This window comes from Papaver somniferum, unplaced genomic scaffold, assembly GCF_003573695.1.
Source record: "Papaver somniferum cultivar HN1 unplaced genomic scaffold, ASM357369v1 unplaced-scaffold_31, whole genome shotgun sequence".
In the NCBI taxonomy this organism is placed as follows: domain Eukaryota; kingdom Viridiplantae; phylum Streptophyta; class Magnoliopsida; order Ranunculales; family Papaveraceae; genus Papaver; species Papaver somniferum.
The window spans coordinates 756,022-770,780 of NW_020642151.1; the positions used below are offsets into that span (position 1 = coordinate 756,022).

The 14,759-nt window shown below is 36.1% G+C and overlaps 2 protein-coding genes across 5 annotated transcripts; both read left to right on the forward strand.

Moving 5' to 3' along the window:
* The first annotated feature begins 5,193 nt into the window (after window positions 1-5,193).
* Window positions 5,194-7,918, forward strand: LOC113341721. The gene is made up of 3 exons (XM_026586476.1): window positions 5,194-5,432; window positions 5,522-5,758; window positions 6,618-7,918. The coding sequence occupies exons 1-3, from the start codon at window positions 5,222-5,224 to the stop codon at window positions 6,734-6,736; spliced, it is 567 nt and encodes a 188-aa protein (XP_026442261.1). The 5' UTR covers window positions 5,194-5,221; the 3' UTR covers window positions 6,737-7,918.
* A 414-nt stretch (window positions 7,919-8,332) lies between these two features.
* Window positions 8,333-14,470, forward strand: LOC113341790. Of its 4 annotated transcripts, none has more exons than XM_026586535.1 (10): window positions 8,333-8,721; window positions 9,091-9,152; window positions 10,022-10,176; window positions 11,168-11,248; window positions 11,366-11,581; window positions 11,699-12,211; window positions 12,427-12,579; window positions 12,690-13,001; window positions 13,183-13,631; window positions 13,775-14,470. In XM_026586535.1, the coding sequence occupies exons 3-10, from the start codon at window positions 10,143-10,145 to the stop codon at window positions 14,405-14,407; spliced, it is 2,391 nt and encodes a 796-aa protein (XP_026442320.1). In that variant the 5' UTR covers window positions 8,333-8,721; window positions 9,091-9,152; window positions 10,022-10,142; the 3' UTR covers window positions 14,408-14,470. The 4 variants fall into 4 exon arrangements, with proteins under 4 accessions (XP_026442320.1, XP_026442319.1, XP_026442321.1 ...); XM_026586534.1 differs by having other exon boundaries at window positions 10,057-10,176; XM_026586536.1 differs by having other exon boundaries at window positions 9,091-10,176; window positions 12,460-12,579.
* The last annotated feature ends 289 nt before the right edge of the window (window positions 14,471-14,759 follow it).

Below are 14,759 nucleotides of genomic sequence, written 5' to 3' on the forward strand. Positions count from 1 at the left end.
CCAATGAGAGCTTGCGAAGCTTAACCACGCGTTGGAGAACTATGTGTAGTGAAATGTCTGGAAGAGTAGAGGAGGAAAATCCCATACTATATTTTATTAACGCACTCTTTCCAACAGACTTGTTGTATACGCAGATATTCAGGATCAAAGATACCATATCCATGACAGAACTGCGCGAGTACCAAGAAGAATACATCCCTCTTGAATAAAGCAGAGAGAAATGGAATCTTATCCAATTTCGAATACAAATACAAAAGAGGGGAACACAAGTCTACTCCCAAAGATAACAAACACAGTTGCAAGCACATCTCAAGGGAGTCAAGAAAAGATGATGACGGAAGATAACCAAAAGCTAGTAGCTATGGGCAGCAGAGATTAAGAGATGTACTAAAGAGAAGGTAGAGAGAGGCAATACAATAACAATGCAGGAAATAACAAAATTCAAAGACTTAATAACCAAACGGAAGGCTATGGAGGAAAAAAGAGATACCACAATCAAGGCCCAGGAGGAAATAAAACAGTATCGGAGGAGATCAAGATGCCACACCTAAATACTACAATAGAAAAAATCTGGGAGGCGGTAATCTTAATGGAAGACATACCAGAACCACCAAATATGGGTCATGAACCACAATCAGGAAGAAGAAGCAGAGAATTTTGTGCTTATCATCGTATTCACGGTCACACTACCAGCAACTACAGAAATATACAAAAAATCATACTAAGAATGATAGATCATGGGAAGTTAAATCATTTCCTAGAGCAACAATAAAATTTAGCACCACCACCACCAGAAGTGCAGGTATCGGGAATGGAAGCTCGAAAGCATACATACTTGATCGAAGTGGGAGCGAAAGCAAAGAATTTATACTATAACTCTATAATACATTCAGCTAGAAGCATAAAAGACTTTCACGATAATGTCTTAAGTAGAGTTTACGCAAGAGACAATGATGGAAAAGAGATACTCAACCTCACAAAGACATCAACATGAAGGATTGGTAGAGGCAACCAATTTCATTTAACGAAGAAGAAGTATCAGGAAGTGGAGAATTACATGAGAACCCATTAGTGGTCAAACTGGAAATCAACCCAAAAGTAAAGAGGGATGAAGAAGAAGAGGATGACGCAGACACGTGGGCTATAAATTGGATATTGATAGATCCTGGCAGTTCATTTGATATACTGTTTTATCACACTTACAAAACTATGGGCGGAAGAGATGATGAACTCATCCCATCAACATACAAGATTTATGGTTTTAATGGATCTGCAAACAAGCCAAAATGAGAGATAACGATGCGAATCCCACTTAAAAGCATAACAACATAAATAGTATTTTGCATAGATAATGTAGAGTCTCTGTATAATGCATTGATAGGCAGACCATGTTTACACAGTATCCTATGAGTCACATCAACTTTCCATCAATGCATTAAATTCCCCTTGCCTCAAGGTGTTGGAGTGATAAGAGGAGATCCAAATGAAGGAAAAACTAGTCATGATATAGATATTGACAAATGTGAAGAACGCGCGAATAATCGAAGAAACTGGAAGAAAGAAATACAAGAGGTAAAGCGCGGTGAGAGATTAATGGTTGATATTGTGAACAAGAGTAGTGAAATCGACAAGACTTCTGTCAAGGCGACAACTTTCGTGAAAGAAAGTGTATATGACAAATGCTTCAGAAAGAATGAATTCCAGATAAGAGAGATGGTGTTGAGACAAGAACCACCATTCCAGAAAAATGGAAAAGGAAAGTCAAAAGATGCGTGGGTTGGACCATTCTTCGTTAAGAAAGCTATTGGTAATAGACTGTATGAATTGATGGAAGATAATGAAGAAACACAAGTTGGAGAAATTTGGAATCAAGTATATTTGAAGAAGTATGGTCATGCGGCAATAATAGCACGACAGAAGAAATGGAAAATGTGCGAACAAGTATATTCGAAAGGGGTCAAGGTCAGAACATCTCGCTAGGGGTATACAAGATGTTACCAACAGAGTAGTAAGAAATGGAGAAATTTAGTCAGACGCCAGATTCCAAGTCAGATGTATACAAGATGTTACCAACAGAGTAGTAAGAACATCTCGCTAGGGGTCAAGGTCATCATATGTGAAGATATGATTAACACCTTTTGGTTGTGGGTCATTTACTACATGACAAAATAAAAAGAAGATAAGACTCTCTACCTAAATTTCATCTCCAATCCCTAAGGCCATATCTAGCATTTTTGTTCAAATTTAGAAACAAAATATGATGTGGACTTAAGACCCAAGATCATGAAGAAAGTCTTATTAGACTTTCTCCTTTACCCACTTTAGCCATATCATCTTTAATTATGAACGCCACCATTGTATTGGAGATGAAAATCTGGTAGACAAGGTCTTAAATCCTAGATGTCATGCAATTTTAAGACCTTGACCCTTTGTACTGGAGATGCTATAAAATTGGCTCTATTTTAGATGAAAAATGCTAGAAAGACCCAAAATGGTTTGACACTTGTCAAAATCAAAACCGCTTAGGTGTCGCACATGTACTGATTACCAGCACCCAGTCGTGGATATATTGTTCTGTGTCCGATGCGCACTCGGCGCCAGTACTAACGTGTCGCTGCTTCACTGAACCGGGTCTCCCCACCATAGAATAGCAATGTTGCCAAACAATTCTTACCTAAAGGACTTAAGTCGGTTTATTTCATTTTTCTCAAAAATTTCAAAATCTTCTCAACAAAAATCTTTCACTCACTCTCTGAAGCTCTACAAGCGAAAAAAATCTTAATTTGTTCCATTTTAATTACAATTTCTATGGTTTCTCTTCGTTTTTACCCGAGTTTGCGATTTAAATGGAGCAGATTAAGTTAATTATGATCACTGTTTCTTCTTCTACGGCAGGTCGGCCTTCCTGAATCTAAAAATCTTATTCAATCAGATTTTAAATTTAAAAAACAGTTGAAATTCAATCTGATCAGAGGAGGAATTCAATGATTTCACTGATTCTCTTTGTAAGTTGTACTGTGTCTTTCTAGTTTCCTCTTGGATTCAACTCAATTCTTTCCTTTATAAATATCTAGGGTTTTAGTGTTTATTTATGAGATTAAAGATTTTATGTAGGATGATTAATGATTTGATTCTCTGATGAGTTTACAGGTCTACCTGTAGAATAGACAACATTGTGGAATTTCAAACTCCAGAAAACAAATAGATGGATTTTGAAAGTTATCTCTTGAGGTTAATTTGTTGTTTTGCTGCTGTCTGGTGGTCAGGTGTGTATTTACAATGATGTAAACCTAAATTTTCAATCTTATTGAGGTGCTACTTATGTATTCCCTCCATTCCTTTTTAATAGGCTGGTTTCTAAAAATAAATGTTTCAAAAATATAGGCTGGTTTTCTGATTGGGAAAGTCAAATGTTACTTTGGTTTTGTGGAAACACTTTTCTCTTAACTTCTTTTGATGACAAGTGTCATGTGGGCTATTTCACTTTACTTCTTTTGCTGACAAGTATCATGGGACCATTTTACTTTGCTTCTTTTATTGATAAGTGTCATGAGAACCACTTTCAATAATTGGTTCTCTTAATTTCTTTAATTTTATCTAAAAACAAAACCAACCTATTAAAAAAGAACGGAGAGAGTATTACTCAAGAAATAAAATAGCGTGTGTGTTTTTAATTTTGTATTGAATGAATCCCATAGTGAGTTTAGATAGCAACACACCAACGACGTCATTGAGAAATAAACTATATTCCCTTTGTCTTATTCATTTAGATGATTGGAAAACACTAGATCGCTTTGTGTATTCTATGTCTTTTTCGTAGAAAGGTATTGTTTGTTTTCCTCTCAGCTAAGGCTATGCCAAATTCTAATTTCTTTTAGGTAACCTCTCTATAGGAATAATTGTGTCTTATTCATATATGGAGGGGTTAACTGGATATTATGGAGCTTTCCTTGGGTGTGTAATGTGTATTTTGCTTGTGCACAAAACACCAGTGTCTACCGAAGGTGTGTATTAGTGAAATGCACACCCTTATACTCTTGTGTTATTGTTTAAATTAATCAAAACCAACTCCAATATAAATAAGAATCGTTTGTTAATTAGTGATGGAATTTTCTTCCGGAGGAACTTTTCTGCACAGTTCACCAACTATTGATGCCATATATTTTTGTTAATCTTATCAACTAAGCAAATAATTAAAACAAATAAACAATTTCACCTACTTTGTCTACTCTCAACTTACTCACTCTTTTCTCTCTGTCTCTCTCATCATGTCTGCTAGAGAATCAGGTGATCGTGATCGTCGATCTCAGCAAGAAATGATAGAGATTAAAATGTTACTTAAAGTTCTTGTTGAATCTCAAGCTAAACTAGTTGAATCTCAGTCTAAACTCTTAAACTCTCAGTTAAATACTCAAAACCAGATATTAGATATATTAAAAAGGTTGGTATTGCAGGTAATAATAATAATAGGAAGGATTAAAGCTTGGTTGCTCTTAAACTCTCAATTTACTTCTTAGTTTGGTTCCTAGGGATGCTTTTTTCTCTTCCTTTACAATAAAGCTTCTCTTTTAGGTTGCAACCAAAGTCTAGTTTCATTGCTATAATTAGTCAAAAGCAACTGCAACAATAGTAAGACTCACTAGACTTTCCGTCACCTACTAATTATGCTTTCTTTTTTTTATTTATTCAACAGTAACTAAACCAGCTGTGAAATTTATTCAACAGTAACTAAACCAGCTGTGAATGATTTAATTGGTCAGAAACTTGACCCTTAGTTTGAGTCAAAAGTTCGAAACTCTGTGTTGGGTGAAGTGATGGTGTAAACCATCTCTACCTCTGTGTCATAGTGTTTCTGTTTCTAGGTGTTGTTACTTTATTTTTTGGTTGGTAGTCATGTGTTCCGCACGTCTTTGCGGGGTAATCTATGCCATGTAACGATAAAAACAACAAGCACTTGTAGAAGTTTCTATTGTTATATTTATTTATTTGTGTTTAGTGTGAAACAGAATATAAGAAGTCATGAATGAGAAAAGCTAGGTTCGGAGGAGGCTGTGAGCATTATGTTCATGCATTGACTATGTCAAAGAAAATGAGGAAAACTTTTAGAGTACTCTTTTGACGGTGGCAGTTTCTGTATAAATAGGGAATGTCACATAATTCTGCCTACCAGATTTCCGCTCACTCTCACTCGCTATCTATCTTTCCCTCTATCTCTACCGACATGTATGCTAGAGAATATCAGTCTCACCAATTAATGTTAGAGATTAAGACGTTACTTAAACTATTAGTTGAATCTCAATGCTCCCAGTTGAGCACTCAAAACCAGATATTAGATATTTTACAAAGCATTGGTAATGCAGGTAATCGTTATAAGACGGATAATCATAAAGCTTTCCGAAACCCGTCATCCTCCTACTCTCATAAGCCGCAAGGTATTTGAAAGTTATGTGTTGGCCATTTAATTTTGTTGAATTAGTATCTATATCTGTGATCTGAATCTGATTAGCCTTGTATGTTGTAGCTACGATGTTGTCACCAACAACAGTATTGACACCAGAAGAAGATGCCAACAAGAGTAGTAATGCTACAGCTAAAGTTTCAGAAAACGGGAAAGAGTCACCATCAGTAGTGCTTGAGGAGATCACACAGGCCTTACCTGAGGATAATAATAATGAACAATATCAGCAGCCGCCATTTGAACATCAACTTTGTGATTTCACCGGAAATAATACGACCATGGAGCGGAATTTAAAATCAAGTAAGTTGATTTTGTTCTGATAAGGATACCAACATTTTGACAAGAAGATTATTTTACGTCAGATTTAGTGTACTGGATTTATATCTGAACTTTATTGTTACGTTGCTCATGTATGTTTGAATTGATTAGAGGGTGATAAGATGGTGAGTAAAAAGTATGTTTTGGATGGGTATAACCAGCTGTACAATGCAGCATCTGATGGTGATTGGGAAAAAGCTAGTAAGTTTTTCCAAAACGATCCACAAGCAATTCGAGAAGTGATAACAGAAGAATTAGAAACACCGCTTTGTATTGCTGTAAGAAAGAATCATGTGGTATTTATAGAGGAGATTGTGAGGCTCATGCCATCCGAAGTACTGGAATATAAAATAAAAAAACTCCAATTTTACGACACTTCACTTAGCTATCCAGTATGGAAACCTTAAAGCAGCTGAGGTGATGGTTAAAAAGAACCAGAAGTTGACTCAGATACGCAATCGCGATGGACGGGTACCCCTGGCTTTTGCTCTTCTGTACACTACAGGTGCACAGAAACGGATAGTTGATTACCTTTACTCGGTAATTAGAGACGAGGACCCAAGTCCATTCTTGGGTCATGATGGTGCTAGCCTGTTGTGTGATGCAATTGATCACGAGTTTTACGATACGTAACCCAAATCAGTTATATGGGTTTCCCATAATAGGTAGCTTAGTGAAGAATTAGTTTATAAATACACTCATTGATTTATGGCACACAACCTATTATTACGTGCTTTCCAGGTGCCATCGTAGCACCCTTTTATGATATGGATTTAATCTTTCCTAGGTAAGAAAATTCATTGGACTTCTATTTACTTAAAACTACACATTTTACTTGTAGATATAGCGTCGTCCCTTGTCCGTCGATTTCCAGGATTGGTTAGTACGAAGTCGAGAAGCCGTATTGGTCCAAGCAATATGGGCTTGAAGTACTTCTCGAGAAGCCGTCAACATTCTTAAGTGGAGCTAAGCTAACATGGTGCCAAAGTTGCATTTATTCATGTTCGTTAGTTAGTTCCCTTAATAAAATTTACACTGCAGGAACAAAGTCATTACGTACTCATGAATATTAGTTCTGTATATGCTTCTATTTCTGCCCTATTTATTTATCTCAAAGCAAATACGTAATTTCATCTACATGTGTGGGTATGTGTTCCAGTAATTCAAGTGGACATCCAATTAGATAATAAAAAGTCTTGGGAAATAGATGAGGGCACTGAATCAGACGAAGAGAACCCTTCACCGAGCAGAATGAGGGCCAATATTGAGAATGCAGGTAACTCTTCAAAGAGATCAAGAGGCATCAAAGAAAGTGAAGATGATCTTTCTGAGGGCTCAAAAGTCCCGATATCAACTAGTAAAGACTCGTCAATTATCAAGTCCATTTCAATCCTCTTCATGCGTTTTTCTTTCCCTTGGGACTACACTGGTTGCTTAATTTGTTTAAACCTCTCTTTAAAAATTTCAAGTGGTTTGGTGACCAAAGAATTACCATACATTAATCTATGCTAGTAGGCCCTCCTATAGTTAAACCAACAGTATAATATTAAAATAACAAATGTAGGCTTTAATTTAATTTTACTTGATTTTGATTGTACAAGCAAAAGCTGTTGGACAAGCAGGTCCTCACGATGGTGCAAAATATGTTGGAACAACTCGGAAAAACAATGAACAGGAAAGAGATGGCGGAGTTTTTTTGACAGTTCTACCTCCATAAAGATGGCTATAAAGCATGGATACACTGAGTTTATAGTGGCGACCCTTGAGAAATTTAACTACCTAATTTTCCAGGAAATGGGAGGACGAACAATGCCACAGATGGCTGTTCAAGAACGAAATGATACTATTTTGAATTACTTGTGTGAAACCGCTGATATTATGGGGGGAAAAATAAGACTATATTCTAAAGAAGATAAAAGTTACAACACTCTCTTGCACTATGCTGCAAAGTTAGCGCTTTTGGCTTAACTCAATTTGGTTTCTGGTGCAGCTCTACAGATGCAACGTGAACTACAGTGGTTCAACGTAAGCATGCAGTTCTACGTATTGGGGTAGACTCTTTTTAAAACATAGATATGTCCAGCCTAGAGTTGATCAATACAATGGTACTAAGAAAAATAATTGAGCTTTAAATCAGGTTGTTCTGGCTGCAAGTAGGTGTAATTAAAGGTATGCCCTGTAGTTGTACACTTTCGTGCACTTTACTGTGTGGCATCTAGTTCTTTTGATCAAATTGCTCTATTTACATTTCTTTATATTGTATTGTTACTCCTGAACATTTGCAATTTGCTATATCCCTGTTAATGAAATCCAGTTTGTTCCACTAGCTTTGTTTACGTCATGTCAATATTTGTTGATTATCAAATGTGGATCATATGTCGTGATTTTTTATTTAATTCTTTGAATCTGACATCGAAAGCTGCAGAACTCTGCCAATATCATATAGCCTAGACATTCAATTGATTGAATGCATATACCGCAGAAATTAAGCTTGAATCTTGGATTCTCTAGATGCTGCCGCTAGTGTAAGCAAAATTTGAGTTTCAAGTAACTTGAGCTCTTTTTCTGACGGCACCCTCATATGGTCCAGCAGAATGGTAATTTGGCTCTATTTTAGATGGCAATGTTGCCAAACAAGTCTTAAAAAATGGTTTATTTTTCATTTTTCTCAGCAAAATCTCTCTCCCCCTCATTCACTCTCTGAAGCTCGGCAAATGAGAGATATCTGAATCTTCTCCAATCTAATCACAATTTCTCTTCGTTTTTGTGGGTCTGATCTGTTTTTATATTAAATGGAGCAGATTAAGTTAATTCTCGTCACTGTTTCTTCTAATAGGGCCTTGTCAAATCTGAAAATCTTATACAAAGAGAATCAGATGTTAAATTTCAAAAACAGCTGAAAATTCAATCTGATCAGAGGTTTTCGACGATTCCAGTAACTGTCTGTAAGTTATACTGTGGATTTTCTGTAATTCTTGTTCTCATTTTCTAGTTGGGTTCATCGCGATTCTTACTTAGCTTTATGAATATCTAGGGCTTTAGAAAGATTCTTTTGCTAATTTTAGGCTTTGGTGAATTTTCTATGTATATATAGCTGTTCCTATTAAGATTTTAGATTAAATATTGGCATATGTAGGTTGATTATTGAATTGTTTCTCATTTTCTACTTGGATTGTATCTCCATTCTTAGGGTTTTAGGTTTGTCTATTAATTTGTGGATTTCAGTAATTCTTCTATTCCACTTTGATTCTGCTCCATTCCTAACTGATGAATTTCTAGATTGATTATTGTTTTTTGTGTGACACAATTTGCAGACAAGTGAACCGAGTGTGGAATTTCGAGCATATACTGGATTTGGAAGCAGCTATATCTCACGGTAAAATTGTATTTTATTTTTTTATCTTGTCTATCTCGTGTACTGTCCGAATGATATAAACCAAAATTGCAATGTTTATTTGGGTATTTGCTATTGAGAAGGGGTCACACACAGACAGCAGGGTAATTGAATGCTAGTATTTCACAATGATGTAGTAGTGTTGTATGTTAAATTTTGTGCTGAATGAACGAATCATAGTACAGATGCTTAAATAGCAACAGTGGCGTCATTGAGCAGTCTAGGTAGTCAGCTTCCAGAAATATTTAAAGAGTTCTAATATGAACCCCATTCCATATTTTGAGTATGAATCCACTCCATATGCTGACACCTCGTCACCTTTTTACCCTCCCATGATAGAAACCTTTTTAAAGTGGACCCGTTAAAACAAATAAATTATTTATAACTGTTTTTCACATTTTTGTATAGTTAAATTTATGTTTAGGTGATGATGAAGTGTCAGCATATGGGAGGGGGATTCATACCCAAAATAGGTTTCTGCTTGTTATACCACATGCACGAAACTTTAGTGTTTTGAGAAGACATGTGCTGCTGAGAAGATGTCTGTTGTTTAGCTGCAGTTGTTTGTGCCTAGCATGTGAATTGCTAAGTGGATTGTCAAACCATGTATAGTGTCTCACATGGTCCCGGGTTTTCATTGTAATGATTTGGTTGAAAAATATGCAGGGTTTGTTCTTCACGGTTGAGATGTTAAATTATTTTTATCACTGATGTGAAATTTGAAAATGTGATCTTCAATTCCAGTTTGTGTTATTGGATTCAAGCTATTCAGAGGAAGAATTTGTGATTCAGCCACTGATTCTCCATAACTTCTTTTGAGGATTTCCGTTATTTTTCTCATTTTCCACTAGGATTCTGCTGGATTCTTAATTTTCTAGATTTCTAGGTTGTATAATATTTCTGGGTGACTGCATTTGCTGGGCTACCTTTACCGGATACAAGTGATTCGGCAGTGGAATCAAACACAGGTAGATGGTCGAAGACGGATTTGAGAAGCTGTCTCAAGGTAAAGTTGTTGTTTTTGCTTGTCTGGTGGTCAGGTATATATGTTAATGTATTTGAGAATGTTATAAACCCAAAATTTCAATCTTGATTTGTGAATATCATATTTCTTAGTATGTTGTCGCATCACGGTAACTGAATGCTAATTATGCAGTAAATGAAAATGATATAGTATTGTTGAAGAAGTAGTGCATGTGTATCAGATTTTATCTTGAGAGAATCTTTTAGATAGCGACACACCGGCATCCCTATATTGAATATATTCCCTTTGTCTTCCTCATTTAGATGATTAGAAAGCACTGGAGAAGCTGTAACGGCTTTGTGTATTTATAGATGCATGTATTTTGGAGAAAGGAATAGCTGTATGTTTTTCTCTTAGCTAAGGCGATCTAGATTTTTTTTGTTTTTTAGGTAGTCTCTATTGAAGAAAAACATCTCTAGGGGATAATAGTTTTTTATATGGAGAGGGTTAACGGTATGTTATGGAACTTTCCAAAGGTGTGCAATTTGCTTGTGCAGAAAACACAAGTGTTGACAGAAGGTGTGCATCAGTGAAATGCACTCCCATTTTACTTTGTTTTTCAAACATTTGAATAGTTAAGGGCCTGTGATTTAGATCTTAAAAGTGCACCAGACCCATATCACTAAATGTTTTTGATACCAGTCTAGTTTAATTGTTTTAATTAATTAAAAGTAACTCTAATAAAAACAAGAATCATTTATTAATTAGTGATAATTCACCCACTCTCAATATGCCTTCAAATTTATTAATCTCTCTCTCTGTCTCACTCTCACTCACACACACATCATGTCTGCTAGAGAATTAGGTGATCACGATCATCGATTTCAGCAAGAAATGATAGAGATTAAAACATTACTTAAAGTTCTTGTTGAATCTCAAGCTAAACTAGTTGAATCTCAATCGAAGATCTTAAACTCTCAATTAAATACTCAAAACCAGATATTAGAGATGTTAAAAAGCAATGGTAATGCAGGTTACAATAATAATAAAATGGAGAAGGATGAATATAAAGATTTCCAAAACCCATTATTATCTCATTGTCATAAGCAGCAAGGTATATACTATATATCTATCTATCTATATCTATCTATATATATTATTTAATGTCACTGAATTAGTTTCTATATCTGAGATCTGATCAGCTATTTTCTACCTTTGACGTCGTCTCCAGAAACATTCTTGACACCAAAAGAAGATACTGGCGATAGTAACTTTACAGAAAAAGTAGCAGAAACTCTTAAAATGACACCATCGGTAGTGTACGAGGAGACCAGACGAGCGTTATCTGATGATAATCATAATGAACAATATCAGCAGCACCCATTTGGCCATCAACTTAGTGAATTCACAGGAAATCATACGGCTATGGAGCAGAACCATAAATCTGGTTGGCTAATTTCATTTCATTATAATAGAGAAAATAATGTGATGGAAAGAAGATAATTTTACATTGAATTTCTGATATTTACTTTTTTTACTGCGCATCTATGTTGCAACTGATAAGAGAGTGACGAGGTGGTGAATAAAAAGTATATTTTGGATGGATACGAGCAACTATACTATGCAGCATATGATGGTGACTGGGAAAAAGCTAGTAAGTTTTTCGAAAAGAATCCACAAGCAATTCTAGAAGTGATCACAGAAGAACTAGAAACAGCTCTGCATATAGCCGTACACAGGAGCCACTCGGTGTTTATAGAGGAGATTGTGAGATTCATGCCACCAGAAGTACTGGAATATAAAGCAAGATGCAACGAATCTACAGCACTTCACTTCGCTGTCATGTATGGAAATCTCAAAGCAGCTGAGGTGATGGTGAATAAGAACCGGATGTTGACTCAGATACGCAATTGCGATGGGCGGGTACCCCTTGCTCTTGCTCTTATGTATACTACAGGTGCACAGAAGGAGATAGTTGAGTACCTTTACTCTGTAACTAGAGATGAGCACCCAAGTCCGTTCTCAGGTCATGGTGGTGCTAGCCTGTTATGTGATGCAATTAATGAAGAGTTTTACGGTACGTACGCAAAACAAGTTAATATAGATTTACTATTATAGGTAGTTTAGTTAAAAGTTCTGTGTATGAACACATTTAATTTTTCGCACTCGATTTATTTTTATGAGCTTTCGAAGTTCTATCTCAGTACCCTTTTATGATATGATTTAATCTTTCCCAAGTTAAAAAGTTCCATTCTTTTTGTATGTACTTAAAACTAAATATCTTATTTGTAGATATAGCATCATCTCTTGTCCTACGATTTCCAGGATTGGTGAGTACGAGGTCGAAGTGGTCTAAGCAATATGGGTTCGAAATACTTGTTGAGAAGCCATTTACCTTTTTCAGTGGAGCCAGGCTAATGTGGTGGCAACATTGCATTTATTCATGTTAGTTTTTCATGAATAATATATCTGTGTATAGTTCTATTTCTTCCCCTATTTATATATCTGAATTCAAATGCTGAATTATCTAAATAGATATTTGGTACACGTTCCAGTAATTCAAGTGGACATGGATGCTGCACATTTCCATGACAGCGATGTAAACGAGAAAAACCCTTCGAGGATATATGAAGGGAACAGAACAGAAAAAGGTAACCGTTCAGAGAGCTCAGAAAGCAGTGAAACAGACGAAGAGAACCCTTCACAAAGCATAATAGGGGACAATGGGAACCCTTCAAGGAGCTCAAAAGGCACCGAACGAAATGAAAAGGGTCTTTTGGAGAACTCCGAAGTACCCTTACCAACTAGTAAAGACTCGTCAATAATCAAGTGCATCTCAATCTTCATCATGCCTTGCCTGATTCGAGGTTTTTCTTTCCCCTGAGATAACTTTGAAAATATCCTATTTGTATTCATGTGATTTAGGTTACTTACCGTGCATTGATCTATGGCTACCTAGGCCATCTCGCTAGGTCATTAATCTTTTAAAAATAAAAATCATAAATGGAGGTTCTAATATTATGGTGACTTGATTTTGATTGTCATCAGTGCCTCATTTCAAGCAATTGTACAAGCAAAAGTTGATGCACAAACAGGCTTTGGCATTGGTCCAAGATATGTTAACACAACTCGATGAAACAATGAACAGGAAAGAGCTAAAAGAGTTTTTTGAGAGTTCTACCTTCATCAAAACAGCTATAACGCATGGATCAACAGAGTTTATAATGGCGACTCTTAAGAAATTCCGTTGCCTAATTATGCATGAAATTTCAGGACAAACGATGGTGCAAATGGCAGTCGAAGAACGAAATGATACTATTTTGAATTATTTATGTGAAACCGCTGATATTATGGGGAAAAAAATGGATCTTGTTTCTAAAGATGACAAAAGTTATAACACTATTTTGCACTATGCTGCAAATTTGGCGCCTTCGGCTAAACTCAATTTGGTTTCCGGTGCAGCTCTACAGATGCAACGGGAGTTACAGTGGTTTAAGGTATGTTAGGATATTTAAATCTTATCGACAAGTAAAAAAACATTTTTTTTATATCAAGCATGTGGAAAGAAGGAAGTTCAATTCAAAACATCACATAATCCTGCACCTTTGATTTTGTGGTTTCCTCATATTTTTTTTCTCAGGGTGTGGAACGTATCCTGCGCATGAAGAGTAGGTGCAGGACAAATGGAGATGGAAATACTGCTCAACATATATTTACAGAAGAACATAAAGGTTTGGTTGAGAAGGGTGAGAAATGGATGAAGGATACATCTGGATCTTGCATGTTAGTAGCTGCATTAATTGCTACTGTAGCATTTGCAGCTGCCTTCACAGTCCCTGGAGGTAATATTAGTGATACTAGTAACGCTATAAATGGCACCCCAGTTTTCCTGGGAAGGACATCATTCACGGTCTTTGTAGTAGCAGATGTGTTAGCTCTGTTCTCTTCTATCACTTCGGTACTTATGTTTTTAGCAATATACACATCACGGTATGCAGAAGAAGATTTCCTCAAGTCTTTGCCACAAAAACTGATCATAGGACTTGCAACTCTATTTGTATCTATGGCCACCATATTGATAGCTTTTAGTGCATCACTCTTTATTGTCCTTGGAGATATATTTACGTGGGCACTGATTCCTATAACGCTATTTGGCTGTGTTCCTGTGGTCTTGTTTGCATGGTTACAGTTACCGTTGTTTGTTGAATATGTACGTTGTGCGTACTGGGGTAAACTTTTCTGGAAACATAGATATATGGAACCTACAGTATAATGATATAAAGAAATATAATTGAACTTTCAGTGCAGTGGAACGAATTTTGTTCATTATTGTGCATTCTAACGTGTGGTTCTTCATCAAGTTGCTCATCCTTTATTTACATCATGTGTCAATATTTGTTGTTTGTTGATTAGCTTCATCGAATCGTAGATCTTATTGGTGGATTGCCAAAGCCTTTCAGTGTTCATTGTGTGCCTTTTGTATGTGGGTGCCGTATAAACTGTAGTTCTTTAGTTCGCTGAAGAGAATATGCTCCAACGTCAAATGCAGAAGCTTCAGAACTCTCCAATTTCAAAGTTGGCCTTGCATAGAACCATCACGCCACATTTCATGGTACAACCACCAG

Coding starts and splice junctions, on each gene's coding strand:
- LOC113341721 (XM_026586476.1), top strand. CDS start 5,222: ATGTATGCTAGAGAATATCAGTCTCACCAATTAATGTTAGAGATTAAG. Junction 5,433..5,521: donor CTACTCTCATAAGCCGCAAG/GTATTTGAAAGT, acceptor TGTATGTTGTAG/CTACGATGTTGTCACCAACA. Junction 5,759..6,617: donor GGAGCGGAATTTAAAATCAA/GTAAGTTGATTT, acceptor TTTTACTTGTAG/ATATAGCGTCGTCCCTTGTC.
- LOC113341790 (XM_026586535.1), top strand. CDS start 10,143: ATGGTCGAAGACGGATTTGAGAAGCTGTCTCAAG. Junction 10,177..11,167: donor ATTTGAGAAGCTGTCTCAAG/GTAAAGTTGTTG, acceptor ATGGTAATGCAG/GTTACAATAATAATAAAATG. Junction 12,580..12,689: donor GCAACATTGCATTTATTCAT/GTTAGTTTTTCA, acceptor TACACGTTCCAG/TAATTCAAGTGGACATGGAT.